Source organism: Sapajus apella, unplaced genomic scaffold (assembly GCF_009761245.1).
Source record: "Sapajus apella isolate SASKATOON/1434 unplaced genomic scaffold, GSC_monkey_1.0 scaffold13, whole genome shotgun sequence".
Lineage (NCBI taxonomy): Eukaryota > Metazoa > Chordata > Mammalia > Primates > Cebidae > Sapajus > Sapajus apella.
The window spans coordinates 36,127,618-36,141,157 of NW_022436953.1; the positions used below are offsets into that span (position 1 = coordinate 36,127,618).

The 13,540-nt window shown below is 58.7% G+C and overlaps 2 protein-coding genes and 1 long non-coding RNA gene across 4 annotated transcripts in view; 1 reads left to right on the plus strand and 2 right to left on the minus strand.

Moving 5' to 3' along the window:
- Positions 1 to 231: 231 nt before the first annotated feature.
- FUOM (fucose mutarotase) lies at positions 232 to 3,086 on the minus strand. Of its 2 annotated transcripts, none has more exons than XM_032282082.1 (6): positions 2,956 to 3,086; positions 2,213 to 2,281; positions 1,954 to 2,024; positions 1,651 to 1,749; positions 794 to 867; positions 232 to 469 (listed from the first exon to the last, which is right to left on the minus strand). In XM_032282082.1, the coding sequence occupies exons 1-6, from the start codon at positions 3,038 to 3,040 to the stop codon at positions 448 to 450; spliced, it is 420 nt and encodes a 139-aa protein (XP_032137973.1). In that variant the 5' UTR covers positions 3,041 to 3,086; the 3' UTR covers positions 232 to 447. The 2 variants fall into 2 exon arrangements, with proteins under 2 accessions (XP_032137973.1, XP_032137972.1); XM_032282081.1 differs by having other exon boundaries at positions 232 to 523.
- Positions 3,087 to 4,216: 1,130 nt separating this feature from the next.
- Positions 4,217 to 4,810, plus strand: LOC116554196. The gene is made up of 2 exons (XR_004270101.1): positions 4,217 to 4,257; positions 4,440 to 4,810. It is a non-coding gene; the product is annotated as an uncharacterized LOC116554196 (long non-coding RNA).
- A 627-nt stretch (positions 4,811 to 5,437) lies between these two features.
- ECHS1 (enoyl-CoA hydratase, short chain 1) overlaps positions 5,438 to 13,540 on the minus strand; it is an 8,465-nt gene continuing 362 nt past the window's right edge. Inside the window, exons 2-8 of the mRNA XM_032282083.1 lie at positions 11,538 to 11,735; positions 10,909 to 11,036; positions 10,003 to 10,102; positions 8,916 to 9,020; positions 8,240 to 8,359; positions 6,968 to 7,035; positions 5,438 to 5,602 (exon numbers count right to left, since the gene is read on the minus strand). Coding sequence (XP_032137974.1) covers positions 5,537 to 5,602; positions 6,968 to 7,035; positions 8,240 to 8,359; positions 8,916 to 9,020; positions 10,003 to 10,102; positions 10,909 to 11,036; positions 11,538 to 11,735 — 785 coding nt within the window. The 3' untranslated portion in view covers positions 5,438 to 5,536. The remainder of the gene's footprint in view (positions 5,603 to 6,967; positions 7,036 to 8,239; positions 8,360 to 8,915; positions 9,021 to 10,002; positions 10,103 to 10,908; positions 11,037 to 11,537; positions 11,736 to 13,540) is intronic.

The window sequence follows — 13,540 nt, forward strand, 5'->3', positions numbered from 1 at the left end:
CCTCATGAAGAGCCCCGTTAGTGCCCAAAACCCTGGGGGCTGAGGCCAAAGTCCCCACCCCACTCAATGCCTCCAGGTCAGCCACTGCCCCTACTCCAGCCCTTGGTGTCCCCAGGGCCCCAGGCCTGATTTCCCTCTTGAGGTTTCGTCAAGGGTACATGGGGGTCCCGTGCTGAACCAGCAGCCTCCCTTGAGCTCAGCACCGAACAAGTCTGAGTGAGAACAGAGCTGGAATTGAAACCTTTAATCTGAACATCATCTGTGACTACATTTTTCCATCATTTTTATAAATTGGGGGACCCTCATCCCAGTTGGCAGGGCACACCCCAAGACTGCCCCTAGGGCCCTGGCCTGGGCCCAGGTCTGGGAGCTGCCGCTGGCAAGCCTGCTGTGAGTGGCGGTCCTGGAGCTCAGGTGCCCCTGGTTCCTCTTCTGGCCCAGTGGTCTTCACCAGGCCTCGAGCAGGGGGCTAAGAGCAAGCACCCCCTTCTTGAGGATGAGGTTTCCATAGAGGGCTGTCTCCCTGCAGAGGAGCCAAGCCCAGCACTGAGCTGGGCTGTAGGGCCAGGGCGCCAAGACCCTGCTCCAGCCGCTGGGGGCCAGAGCAGACCCCGTCTACTTTCACCCACCTGATGCTCAGGCAAATGGGGGCCCTGCCCACCCAGCTTCCTCCCTTGTCTCTCCACTCTTCGGGACATCTAGCCTCAGCCAGGCAGAAGCTGAGAAGAGGGCGGGGGCAGCTCCTGGGGGCCCTGGTGGGGACGGGGGCAGGTCTGGGCCAGCCGGAACTCACCCCGTTGCCACAACAGCAAAAGCCTTTTTAGCTCGCTCATAAAACTCAAACCTCTCTATCTTTGCCAGGGCTCTCTGGAAGACAAAATGGCAGGGTTGGAGGGAACCTTGCCCAGAAACCCTCATGGGCCAGCCCTGGACTCCCCAGGGCCCCAAGCTGGGCGGGCACCAGGAGGTGGGGCCCCTGAGCTCCATTTCCCCGGCCCTCCTGCTGCGGGGGCCCCAGGGACACTCAGCCTCTGGCTCCCAAGGCCTAGAATGGGGGCCCCAGGACATGGTGGACGAGGAACCTGCCATGCTTGGTGTCTGCCCGGCCTGGGGCCACCCAGCCAGCTCAGCAGACTGTGGAGACCCTGCCAGCTGTCCTGGGGTGTCCCCTGCCCAGGACAAGAGCCCCTGGCCTCCTCTTATGGAGATCCTGCCTGAGGCCTGCCAGTGGGTTGCCCAGGAGAGTGGGCCTGTCCCCTTGCAGGGCAGGGTGGGAGGGGGCTGTGTGACACAGCACCCAGCTAGGCCTCTGACCATAGCCAGGATGGGGCAGGAGACCTGGGATGGGGGCACCCCCCAGGGGAGACTGAGGAGGGGGAGGGCAGGCATTCTGAGTCCCTGGGCTCCACTCACAGGCTGTGGTGGGTGAGGCCCCCCCAGCAGGTCAGGATCCTGGCGTGGGCAGAGGAGGAAGGACCAGGTGCACCTCTTCCACCCTGGCTGGTGAGGGAGTGCCCAGTGGCCGGGGGTTCTTAGGGTGGTGGGTGGGAGGCTGCTTGAGGACAGAGCGTAGGGCTCTGCTTTTGGCCCTCCTGAGCCTCGGGGAGACTGTCTCTGGCTGGTTTCCCACAGTTGTGGCTGCAGACTCACCGAGCAGCCAGCCCTGAGTAGGATGGACTCGTATTCTGTCCACACCGGGGTCTGCAGGCCTCTCTCCTTGTCGCTGGGCACCAGCTCCATGACTGCAGCCTAGAAGAAGGGGTCAGCTCTGGGGCCTTGGGGGTTGCCAGCCTTCCTGGTCAGGTGACCAGTCGGGACTCCCCTGGTGAGGGTCAGGACCCCCTTGGGGACACATGGCTTCCCACTCCTCCAAGGTGGGTGGACCCTATGAAGCCTGACAAAGGGGAAACCGAGGCACAGAGCGGCAGGGTGCAGGGGTGACTCGGCCCTCACCGGACTCTCCACATAGGTGTCCAGGGGCAGCAGCTTCAGCACGGCCTCCAGAAGCTGCGGGATGCCCAGGCCTGGAGGGCAGAGGGTGTGGCACTGAGTCTCCAGCCTGCTCGCCCACCTGTGGGCACCCTTCACACCTGGGCTTCGCTGGCCAGCCAGCCGGCAAGCATGAACGTGGGGCCAAGACAGGCCACAGAGGAGCTCAGAGCAGGGAGCACGGCCCACCCGCCCTGCCCTGGGGGACCTGGGGCTCGCTCACCGTCTGCACGGATCTCCATGGGCCCACACTGGCAGACGGAGGAGGCCGGGAAGTTCAAGTCCGCGAGAACTAAACAGCCGGGAGGACAGCCCGCGGTCAGCACCTATGCCCCGCTCGGGGTCGGCGCCACCCATCCTCCCACCCAGTCATGGCGGCAGATCGTGGGTCACGAGGGGACCGGCCGCCGTCAGAGTCCTCAGGGCTGGAGGCCAGGCGGGGAGGCGGGAGGACAAGGTCCGCGTCCGGGAGGCGGAAAGGCGTCAACAGCTGCCCGCGAGGCTGTCGGGTCAGCGGCGGCGACCCGGACCCGGCGGACGCCCCAGGGGCCAGGGGACGCGCGGCTGCCGCCATGCCCGGACCAGGCCCCCGGACACACAGCCCCTGCCCGGGACCCCAGGCCCCAGGAGGAGAAACGCCCGAGCCCTCGGGGGAGCCCAGGCGCCGCGGCTCTCGGGCCGTCCGGGGAGGGACGGGGGGGAAGCTCCGGCCGCCCCGCCCCGAGCCCCACGAGGTCGCAGCTCCCGGAGAATGCGGGGCAGGGGGCTTCCTGCCCGGAAGCGGGGTGCGGGGGAGGCCCGAGCAACGCCCGCACCCCGGGACCCCGCCCTTCCCGGGCGCGGGGCGCGGCCGCAACAGTCCGCACAAGGGTGACCAGGACCCCGGCCCGGGGGTCCCCGCGGAGCCTCCCTCGCCTGCCTGCCTGCCCCGGGGTGGTCCCCGAGGCCCCGGCCCGCTGCGCTCACCGATCTCGTCCCCGTGCCCCATCCGCGCCAGCGCGTAGAGCAGCTCGGGGGACAGCAGCGCGGGGACTCCCTTCAGCGCCACCATGGCCCGGCCGACGGGGAGGGCGGGGCCTAGGGCCGGGCGGGGCTTTATGGGGAGGGCGGGGCCTAGGGCCGGGCGGGGCTTTATCGGGGGCGGGGCCTAGGGCCGGGAGGGGCTTTACGGGGGAGGGCGGGGCTTTGCGGGGAGGGCGGGGCTTAGGGGTCGGGGAGCTTTATGGGGAGGTCGGGCTTTGGGGTCACAGGCTTGGGGCCCCGGGACCGGGCCTAGGGGTCGGCTGGCTGGGATCAGCTTGCAGCTCGCAGAGAGCCCCGAGAACCTGGGGACGCGTGGGCTGAGTTGGGCTGTGGGGGCAACACCCACCCAGCTCACGAGCGCCTCACCAGGTCCGAGCCTCTGGCACCCGCGCGTTGTGGCCGGGGGGCTCCTCAGTGTCCCTGCCCGAGCCTTCCACCTCGAGCTCCCTCAGGCCGAAGGGGTTCAGCCGCTGCCCCCTGCGACCTCCTCTCATGAGGGTCTCTGCCCTCCGACCACATCGTTCTGCCCTTAGGCCTGGCAGAATACCCGGAGCCCACTGGGTCCCTAGTGTTACAAGGGTGGGCAGCTGCACCTGGGCTTTCAGCCCACACTCCTGAGGGGCCACGAGTATGGGATGCGGGAGCGTGGGACATCGGACCCCCTGGAGAAGGTTCAGGAGGGCAGCTAGGCCCAACTTCCAGGCTCAGCCCCGAGAGCCAAGACACCTAAGAGTCCTCCATCATCCCCCAGTGTCAGCAGCCTGCAGCCCCCTGACCAGGATGGCAGCATCCTGACCTTTGGCCAGGCTCAGGCTGGCCAGGCCCTCCCTCCATGGAGCCACCTTCTTTCACCTGATTCCCAGCAGGACACCAGCTGTGGGCCAGCACTGTGGCCCTGGCCCTCAACCCTGGGATGACACAATGCTCCGAGGCCTGGCAGTTCCTAAAAAGTTCTGAAAATAAGTTTGTGAAAAATGACAAAGCCGTCTCAGAAAACCCAGAGGAAACAGTCTCCATGTTGAACTGCTTGGCTCTAGGAGACTGCCCCCATGGAAGTGACTTGGGCTGTGTCGGAAAAGCCTAGTGGGGCCACCCAGGCTGGCATCCAGCAGCACCTGAACAGCTGGCCCTGGGCTGGCCACTTGGGCAGAGAGAAGGCCAGGGCTGCCCAGAGCCTGCCAATGAGGGGCGGCTCTGCACCCAGGCCACCGGGGTCCCTGTGAAGAGACAGGAAGAAGGAGAAGCGTGGAGGTCCCCGGGTAGACAGGGGAAGAAGGAGAAGCGTGGAGGAGGTCCCCGAAGTAGAGACAGGAGGAAGGAAAGGCGTGGAGGAGGTCCCCGCGTAGAGACGGGAGGAAGGAGGTCCCCGCAGTAGAGACGGGAGGAAGGAGAGGCGTGGAGGAGGTCCCTGCGTAGACAGGAAGGAGAAGCGTGGGTGCCAGGAGCTGGAGGGAAGCAGAAAAGGGGTTTGGGAAAATGAAAAAGTTCTTGGACAGACGATAATGGCTACACAATGAGAATGTACTTAATGCTGCTGAAATGTGCACTTAAAATGGTTAAGACCAGCCTTGGCAACACAGGGAGACCCCATCTAAAAAAGTTAGCTGGCTGTGGTAGTGTATGGGTGTGGTCCCAGCTGCTTGGGAGCGGGAGGATCACTTGAGACCAGGAGCCTGAGTTTGCAGTAAGCTGTGATCAAGCCACTGTGCTCCAGCCCCGTCTCTAAAAGACATGGTTTAAGATGGTCAAGTTTTGTAGCATGTGTTATCACAATACAGAAGAATGCACTGAAACTGAACAGAGAGCTCCTTATGACAGAAAAACAAAGAAAACAGGGTTTCCTTCGTGCAGAAAAGGGCTCTGTGGAAGAGGGCGTGGGGTACCACTTCTGTAACAAGAAAGCCACCATACGTGCCTGTGCACGCGTGCAGGAGTGTGCGTGCGTGCACAGAAGTCTCCAGGAAGCCACACACCCAGCTATTCATGGTGGCTACCCTGGAAGTGTGACGTGGGGTGACTGACTGTGCAAACTTCTGCTTTGTTTGAAAGTTGTTGCTCACAAAACAAGTCTAAAAGAACAACATGACAGAATACTCCACTTCTAGACATGATACAGGGTGTGGTGTAACTGAATCACTGTCACTTTAACGTGCAGAGCGTCTGTGTGAAGGCAGCAGACAGTGTTTCCCTGGGAGCAACCCCGTTCTCTAACATAGGGACACAAGCACCCGCAGGGCTGCTTTCTGCCTGAACACAGCGTACCCAGAGGGGCTGGCGGGGGGCTCCTCAGCAGAATCTTAGATTTACAAGAAGATGCTCCCGTCAGATACAAACATGGACCCTCACAGGCTGGGTGAAGGAGACCTTCGTGCTGTGAGGGCCGGGCCATGACCACACAGCAGCTGAAGAAAAACTGCACGCCAGGGACACTGCCCTTGAAAAGAGGGTGATTTACTTGCTTCTAAAACTGACAGCCTATGCTTTTCCTCTCCAGGTGGAGGTGTAGGGCAGGGGCAGCTGCTTCTCACTGGTCTCTGAAGTTGGCCTTTCTCTTTTCCACAAACGCAGCCATCCCTTCTTTCTGGTCATCCTGGTAGGAAAAAGGAGAGAAACAGGTGGATGCCCGGTTTCCTCACAGAGCCCAATGCCAATGCTGCCCGGGTATCCCTGGCCCTGCCTCACTCCTCACGCTCACAGGGGCCCAGGGGGCCGCAGAGGGGACTCTGCGGCAGGAACACCTGCCCAATCAGGTCTGGGCCAGGGCACAGGGACTTCTACTGCCTCTCTGCCAGGCTGGGTGATGGTCATTCAGGAGCCACCATGTATGTCAAATCAGCTCACATCTAAAGAGCCTCAGATGCATGGCTGGCCATTCACCAAGTCATCAAATGGACAACGGGCTACCGTGTGTCACGGAGCAGGAAATGAGAACTCAACTCTGCATCTGTCTTTTCCCATGCTGGGTACATGTGTGCATGTGTCCCCAGGTGCGCACGGGCGCGCACACACACACACCCACACCCCTGCACCCCTTCCTCAAGTGCCCACGCTACTTTTAATTTTTATTTTACAGAACAATTAAAACACCTAAGTATGACTTTCTTACAGTGAAAAAGATGAAGTAAAATGGTAATCTCGCTGGGCACAGTGGCTCATGCCTATAATCCCAGCACTTTGGGAGGCCGATGCAGGCAGATCACTTGAGGTCAGGAGTTTGAAACCAGCCTGGCCAACATGGTGAAACCCCATCTCTACGGGCCAGGTGGCGGGCACCTGTAGTCCCAGCTACTCAGGAGGCTGAAGCAGGGGTCACTTGAACCCAGGAGGCGGAGGTTGCAGTAAGCTGAGATCACATCACTGCACTCCAGCCTGGGCAACAGAGCAAGACTCTGTCTCAAAAAAAAAAAAAAAATTATAATGGTAATTAGAGGGAATTAGAGGAATTACTTTAAATTACTGGCAGAAATCTTATAAAATATTGCCCTAAAACTTCAGCTTATCTTATTAGAATAAATTTGAACCCATTCCAAATAATTGGGATGATCTAAAAAAATTACGGGTAAAATGAATTACATTTTTTACAAAAGTCAATTTTTTGAGACCAGGTCTTGCTCTGTTGCCCAGTTGGACCCGAACGACCCACCTCAGCCTCCCAGGAAGTTGGGACTACAGCTGCTCGTTACCCACCCTGCCGAAGCTGCTGCCGGAGGGTGCAATTCACAGACCTTCACAACAGGAAAAAGCCCCTACGGTGTCCACACTTTCGAACTTCCACACACTCTACTTTTTTGTTAACATTAAGACCCGCTGATAGAACGTATCTGATCCCACCAAAGGTAAGGCTGACAGTTCTGACAGAAAGAAACGATACTTAATGATAAAACGTAGAAGGAAATTCCTAGCAACTCATGTGACTGGATATGCTTGATTCTCCGGTTGAACACTGTTTACTCACAGTTGCAAAGGTTGAATGAAAGAGGGTCTTCTCCAACTTCCTTCCTTCTGTTAACGTCATTTCAAAAGCTGGAAAATAAAAGTCCTGGAGTTATGAACCAAGGTATTAAATGCAGAACTTTTCCTGCATGGTGACAGGAAGCCCTCCGCACTGACCCATGCACACTTGTGCTTTCAATGTGGCCTGGGAAGCCTGGCCCCTCTCACAGGCCCTGCCCCAGCTGAGACCAGGCAGAAGCAACAGCTCTCCTATGGCCCCCAAACGTCACACCAGGTGGCCCCGGGCCCCAGGAAGGGAGAGGAACTGGATCAAAGGTGGGATGGCAAACTGTGCCCATGAGGAGAGGCTCTGAAGCAGCAACGGGACTGCAAGCAGAGAAGGCAACTGAGGACAAAGCCAGAAAGGACAGCACGGGGGCCAGAGCCGCGCGGAGCCGGCACCAAGGACGCCTGTGGCTCGGCTCATTCCAGGCCCCTTCTCTGCATGAGGCCCGAGTGCACAGGTGGAGGCCGTTGCCGCAGTGCCAGGCCTGGAGCCAGCGTCCTCTCCCAGCAGAGCACGACCTTGCCAAACGCCTTGGGCAACAGCAGCCTGTTTCTGAAATGCTCCCCTCACTGTATCCTGCCTCAAGCCAACAGCAAGCCCAGGGATGGCCACACTCGGGATAAACATACTCAGGGAGGCTGGGAACCTGCCTGGGGCCACCCACATCTGAACAGACTCAAGCAGCTAACAACCATCTCATTCCACATGCTGAGAATAAACAGTGACATTAAAACTTGAGCATTTCTGAGGAGGGTGAAGGTCAGATCCACTTCCCTGGCAGAGGGAGAACTAAAGGAATCCAGGCCAAAAATGAACAGCATGGCATCAGCCCGCCTGCGTAGCCACCTGCCAGGTGCAGACACAGCCTCCAGCCCCATGTCCCGGCAGGGGAACCGAGCCTCCTGTGAGCAAGACTATTTTACTTTTGGGACCTCTGCTCCCTTCTCAGCCTTTCCCTGCCATGACCTGTGCTGCCCTCGCCTCCCAGGCCTGGCTCCGTTCTTGGGCCCTGGTACGAAGGGGAGCTGGGAACACAGTGGAGTTCCTGAGTGCACGGCCAGAAACCACAGTTCTACAGACAGCAGAACTGAGACACTGAGAACCCCAGCATTTCTACCCAGGAGGGCTTCAGGCACACTCATTTGCAGCCAGAAAACGTGTCCCTCAGGAACATTCCTGACAGCCACAGAGACCCCTCTAATTTCTCTTCCTGGCAGGATCCCCTACCTGCATTCACTGATTCTTTGGCCATTGCTACTATAATTTTAGAATTGCTGGCAATTCTTTCTGCACACTGGATGGCTTCTTCCACCAGTGTCTCAACAGGAAAAATCTTGCTTACAAGACCTGAAACACAAGAAAGTCAGTGAGTGATGTGCAGAAACAGTAGGTGTCTATTCCTTTGCGAGCAAGTGGCCGCTGGGGAGCAGCGTGCTAGAGCACCCCGGCCTCCTGGCACTGGGCAAGGGTGGCTTCCACACGGGAGCACCCCGGCCTCTGAGGGCTGGGCGAGGGGGGCTTCCACACGGGAAATGCCGCATGCGCCCTGAGGGGGCTGAGTCCTCCTGGTGCTGCGACCTCTGTGCTCTGAGACATGCAGGCCAGGCTGTCCACAGCTCCAACGGTAGAGGCGGCCAGACACAGGGACTGTGGTCACCAACAGGGCAGTGGGAGGACTACCTAGTGAGGGCCCAGGGATGCCCTCTGGGGACAGAACTGCTGGGCTGTTACTCTGTACCAGGTGCTTACGTGTGGTTCCACTGCTGTACATACAGTTCTTCAAAACAAAAGGCAGGCAGTCTCCCAGGTCCTCAGGACCCAAAAGCTCATGCAACCTCCCTGGGGACACCTGGATGCAGCCCTGAGTCCCCGTGTGGCTCCCATGGGCAGCGCCAACCCGCACCTGCTTGCTTGGCATCCTGGGCTGAGATCCGGTCACCGGTGAGGACCATCTCCATCGCCAGCGACTTCCCAACAGCACGGGTGAGTCTCTGGGTGCCACCTGCACCTGCAGGGAGGGGCTGGTCACGGCTGGCACTGCAGCGACTGAATCTAAGAAGACATCACTGCTGCACAGCTGGCAAGTTCCAAGGGGCTTAAGATGGGCCCTGAGGCAAGGCCCACGGGGCAGAGGCTGGGCAGCACAGGACCCCAGGAACTTCAGGCACAGCCCCTTTTCAAGCTTAGGCCCCACATCTGGGGCTCGCCCAACACCCTGACATTGGAGCAAGGTCTGTGGCTCTGTGGTCAACATCTTGGAAGCTTATAGGCCTCGCTGACTCCAGGCACCGGTCCCTTGCATCAGCAGCTGCTCAAGGGATCAGACCCTGAAGAAATGGGTCAAACTCATAGCTCAAGGCCTCAGAATCTGCCTGGTCAAACTCAGAGGGCAGGAGAGAGCGCCCTGCATGCAGCTGTTCCCCTCAGGGTCTGAGCTCCTTCCTGGCTGCTTTGCCTGTGCCCACCCCTCCTACCAGGAGGACCCCGGGGGTAGAGGGTGTTTCTCTTTGCCCAGAGCCCAGGCTCTTCCCCCAGGTATGGTGAGGGGTCTGACTCCCTGCTCTGCTGAACTCGGTGAGGCCACATGACCTCTGTGGCCAATGAGATGGCAGTGGGCAGGACCTGAGGCATAGTGGGCAGAGCTCCCAGTGCCACCCAGGGTCACCATGTTCTCTCTCTGCCACAGACATGGATCACAAGCAAGAACTGCCATGGTTAGAAGCCAGTGTCACCCAGGACCAGCCTCTCCCAACACCATCATGTGTGGGACCTGGGGATGGCCACAGGAGCCAGACACGGTCCCGGGCCTCTGAGGCCCCCATCTGAGCTCTGTCACAACCACTTTAGCCTCTGTGGCTGTCTGCAGAGGGACCACTGACCAGACATGGGGGTCTCCATCCAGGGCCTCTGGTCAGATATGAGCCGTGGGCCCCGAGACACAGGCAGGTATTACCTAAAGCATCTATGCCAGAGACAGTGTCACACCTTACCTGGGATGGTCCCTAGTAAGATCTCCGGCTGTCCAAACTGGGCCTTCTCGCCGGCATAGATGATGTCACACATCATGGCAAGCTCACAGCCCCCGCCAAGCTGCAAAACAACTGGCGTCAGGAGGGTCTTGTGAGGGGAACCTAGTCAGAAAATCACTCACTTCTCATTCAAATTTTCCCTTTAAAAGAAACAGCGTCAGGGGTTGACAAAGAATAACATAGTGGCAGCAACCAGTTAACTGTTATGAAAAGTTAACGACAGATGGTTGATGCTGTTTACCGGAAACTGGCAAACATTCTAAAGGGCCAGATTAATATTTTCGGCTACGAAGGTCTTACAGGCCCTGCTGTGACGACTCGACTCTGATGCTGTGGCCCAAATGCAGCCACAGAGACGAGGTGCACAGGCGGGTGTGGCTGTGCTGAGAACACTCCATCTGCGGAGGCCTGGCTTACTAAGAAGGGAGCATCACAAAACGATCACAAGGGGAAATGATCACACTGCTTCTCGACAGGCCCAGACCAGCCTCAGCACTTCAAACAGTCCCAACACATACGACACAGAGCTTTTAAGGGGACCAAAAGAAGCCAGTTTATAGATATAGCTTAGGTTGAGGGGCAGAGACCAGCATTTAAACGATACTGAAAAGCCAAAACAAACACCGCTCTTCCGCTGCCCTGGAAGAGAGGCTTGCTGGGGAGAAGCTGCCAGGTGAACAGCCATAAAAAAACGGACGCTAGGACATGTCCTCTCCGCATGGTCCCTGGCTCTTCAGCACCACGAGGCAGGAAAGGAGGCAGCTGGCCTGGGAACTGAGGCCTCTCCAAGCAAACATCTGTCATGGGGTGTGCACAGAAGGGCTCCTTCAGCCGCGAGAGGAGGAGGCGCTCGGCAGCACCACTCACAGCATAGCCATTGACAGCAGCGATGACTGGCTTCTTGACCTGAGTGAGGTAGTCCCATTGGCTCAACAACGTTTGGAGGTAACAGTGCTGGAAACTCAGGTTCTGCATTTCCTTGATATCAGCTCCAGCTGGGAGTAGAAAGGGGGTTCCAGTTACCAGAGAACAGACAGCCCACCTGCCCTGTATCCCCCAGACCAACAAGGAGCTTCGGAGCACACCAGCCATGGGCACTGTGGCTGCTGGGCACGGCTGACACCAGGCCACGTGGACAGCTGTCAGGATGCTGTGGTGCCAGCCATAACTGAGGTCATGCAGAAGGGCCCTGGGGCAGGTGGCAGGTGCGAGGGAGGCGCCCACAGACGCTGGGCGTATTCGTCATCACATAAGCCCTCGACATACACAAAGCCTGACTGCCAAGGCCCTGAACCCCTGTAAAGAAGCGATTTTGCTGCACGTGGAGCACTTTTGGCGCACACAAAGCTGCTGGTGCAAGCAGTTCCCATGCCCATCTCCACTTTACGTTTGAATAAATCCCCAACCGTGTGCCTTTCCCTCACAGAGGTGCAAGTCAGGCCACACGTGCCTCCCACATCAGCCCAGGTACAAAGGCCCCCCACTGCTGTGCACACCTGCAAAGGCCTTATCCCCACCAGTGAGGACAATGGCCCCCACGGCTGGGTCCTCCTGGAAGGTCTTTAGTGCCTGATTGAGCTCCTCAATCAGCCCATTGCAAAGTGCATTGAGGGCCTTGGGGCGGTTCAGCTGGATCAACCCCACGGTGTTATTCTTCCCCCTTTTTTCTGCGATGATGTACTCAAAGTTAGGACCTAGGGCAAGAAGGCAAAAGGGGTATCTATTCACACAGGCATCAAACTGAGAAGAGGGGGGCTGGTCTTGGCCTATTGGGAAGCAGTGTAATCATTTCACATTGTGATTATTCCGTGATGCTCCCTTCTGGAAGGGATGTGGCCCCATCAGCGGATAGAGTGTGACCCCAAGAGGCCCTCTGAGGGCTCCCTGAGCAGTGCTCAGTGGCTCCAGGTGTAGCCGTCAGCCACATGGATATATGGTGGCCTCAGTACCATTCTCTCTGCTTTCACGTGTGTTTGAGCATGTCCTGAAGAAAAATTCCCAGCACAGAACATAGCCCACAGCCTCGCTCCTTCTCCCAAGAGGCCGTGGTCAGCTGTTCCCAGGACACCGCACTGGAGGCGTCCCTGGACTCTGCTGAGACAAGGCACCAGGAAGCGCCTTCCTTCGACAAATGCCAACAGGCGAGGAGCATAAGCCTCAAACAGGACAGAGCGCCAGCTCCTTGCACTTCGTACTGCCCTGGTGCCAAGACCTCTGGGCAACTGGGTGCAGGGTGGGGGCTGTGAAAATCCCGGGTGTTCCCGTGGCTCTAAGATCAGGCGCGGGTCCTGTGTAGCAGGCCAGCCTGAAAATGGGAGACACAGGCACATCTTGGGTTGGCCCGCTGTACAGGAGCTGCACCTGCTGGGCGGACAGCAAGGTGGGATGGAGACAAAGGACAATGGCGTCCCAGGGGTGAGAAGGTGAACCCGAAAAGACAAAAGTCCTGTGTGTTGGGTGCTTGCCTCCACTAGTGGCAAAACAGGGATCACAGTGCCGATCCCGTGGGTTGTTTTTGTTTGTTTGTTTGAGAGCAAGTCTTGCTCTGTTGCCCAGGCTGGAGTGCAGTGGTGCAATCTCAGCTCACTGCAACCTCCGCCTCCAGGGTCCAGGTGATTCTCCTGCCTCAGCCTCTTGAGTAGCTGGAATCACAGTCACGCACCACCACGCCTGGCTAATTTTTGTATTTTTAGTAGACATGGGGTTTCACCACTGGCCAAGGTGGTCTCGAATTCCTGACCTCAGGTGATCCACCTGCCTCAGCCTCACAAAGTGCTGGGATTACCAGCTTGAGGCACTGTGCCCCACTTTATCCTGTGGGTTTCTAGGGGTGGCTAGATCACAGGTGAAGTGTCTGGCAGCAGTGCCTGACATGTAAGACCCAGGAAAGGGCTGCTGATCACAGGTCAGGGTGCAGAAGTGGACGGCCATGGACAGCTTGGGGATGAAACCAACACAGCTTAGCCGTCCACTGGATTCATGGGGTGAGGGGGGAAGAGGAAGCAAGGGTCATTCCCCAGCCCGAGTCATGGGCAAAGATTCCTCCAGATGCTAGAGCAGGTGATGGCCGCGTTTGAGTGGGGCCCCGGGTGAGCTACAAGGGAGGAGGAGAGCAGCCCCCTGTGGCTGGGAGGAGGTGTCAGCCTTTCCCTTAGGACTCTCTGAGGGGTGGCCCTGGTCACGAGGCACCCAGGACGAAATGCACCTGCGCTCATGTTCTCAGGCTGGCCTATGACACAGGACCTAGGCCTCCTCTTAGAAGCAAGGAAGACTCGGGATTTTCACAATCCCAATCTGTGGCTATTTGGCAAGAGATCTTGGCACTTAGGCAGTACCAGCCAGCGCCCTCCCCCAGGACACAGCTTGGTGAGACGGACCTCCTGCAGAGCCATACTGGTTTAGGGGTGCGGGCCACCACGGTCAGGTGGGTGATGTCAGTGGGGTGGGGGCGGGTGCTCCCCCAGGGTCAGGCTGTGGGAGCCAGTCAGGTTGGGGGGGG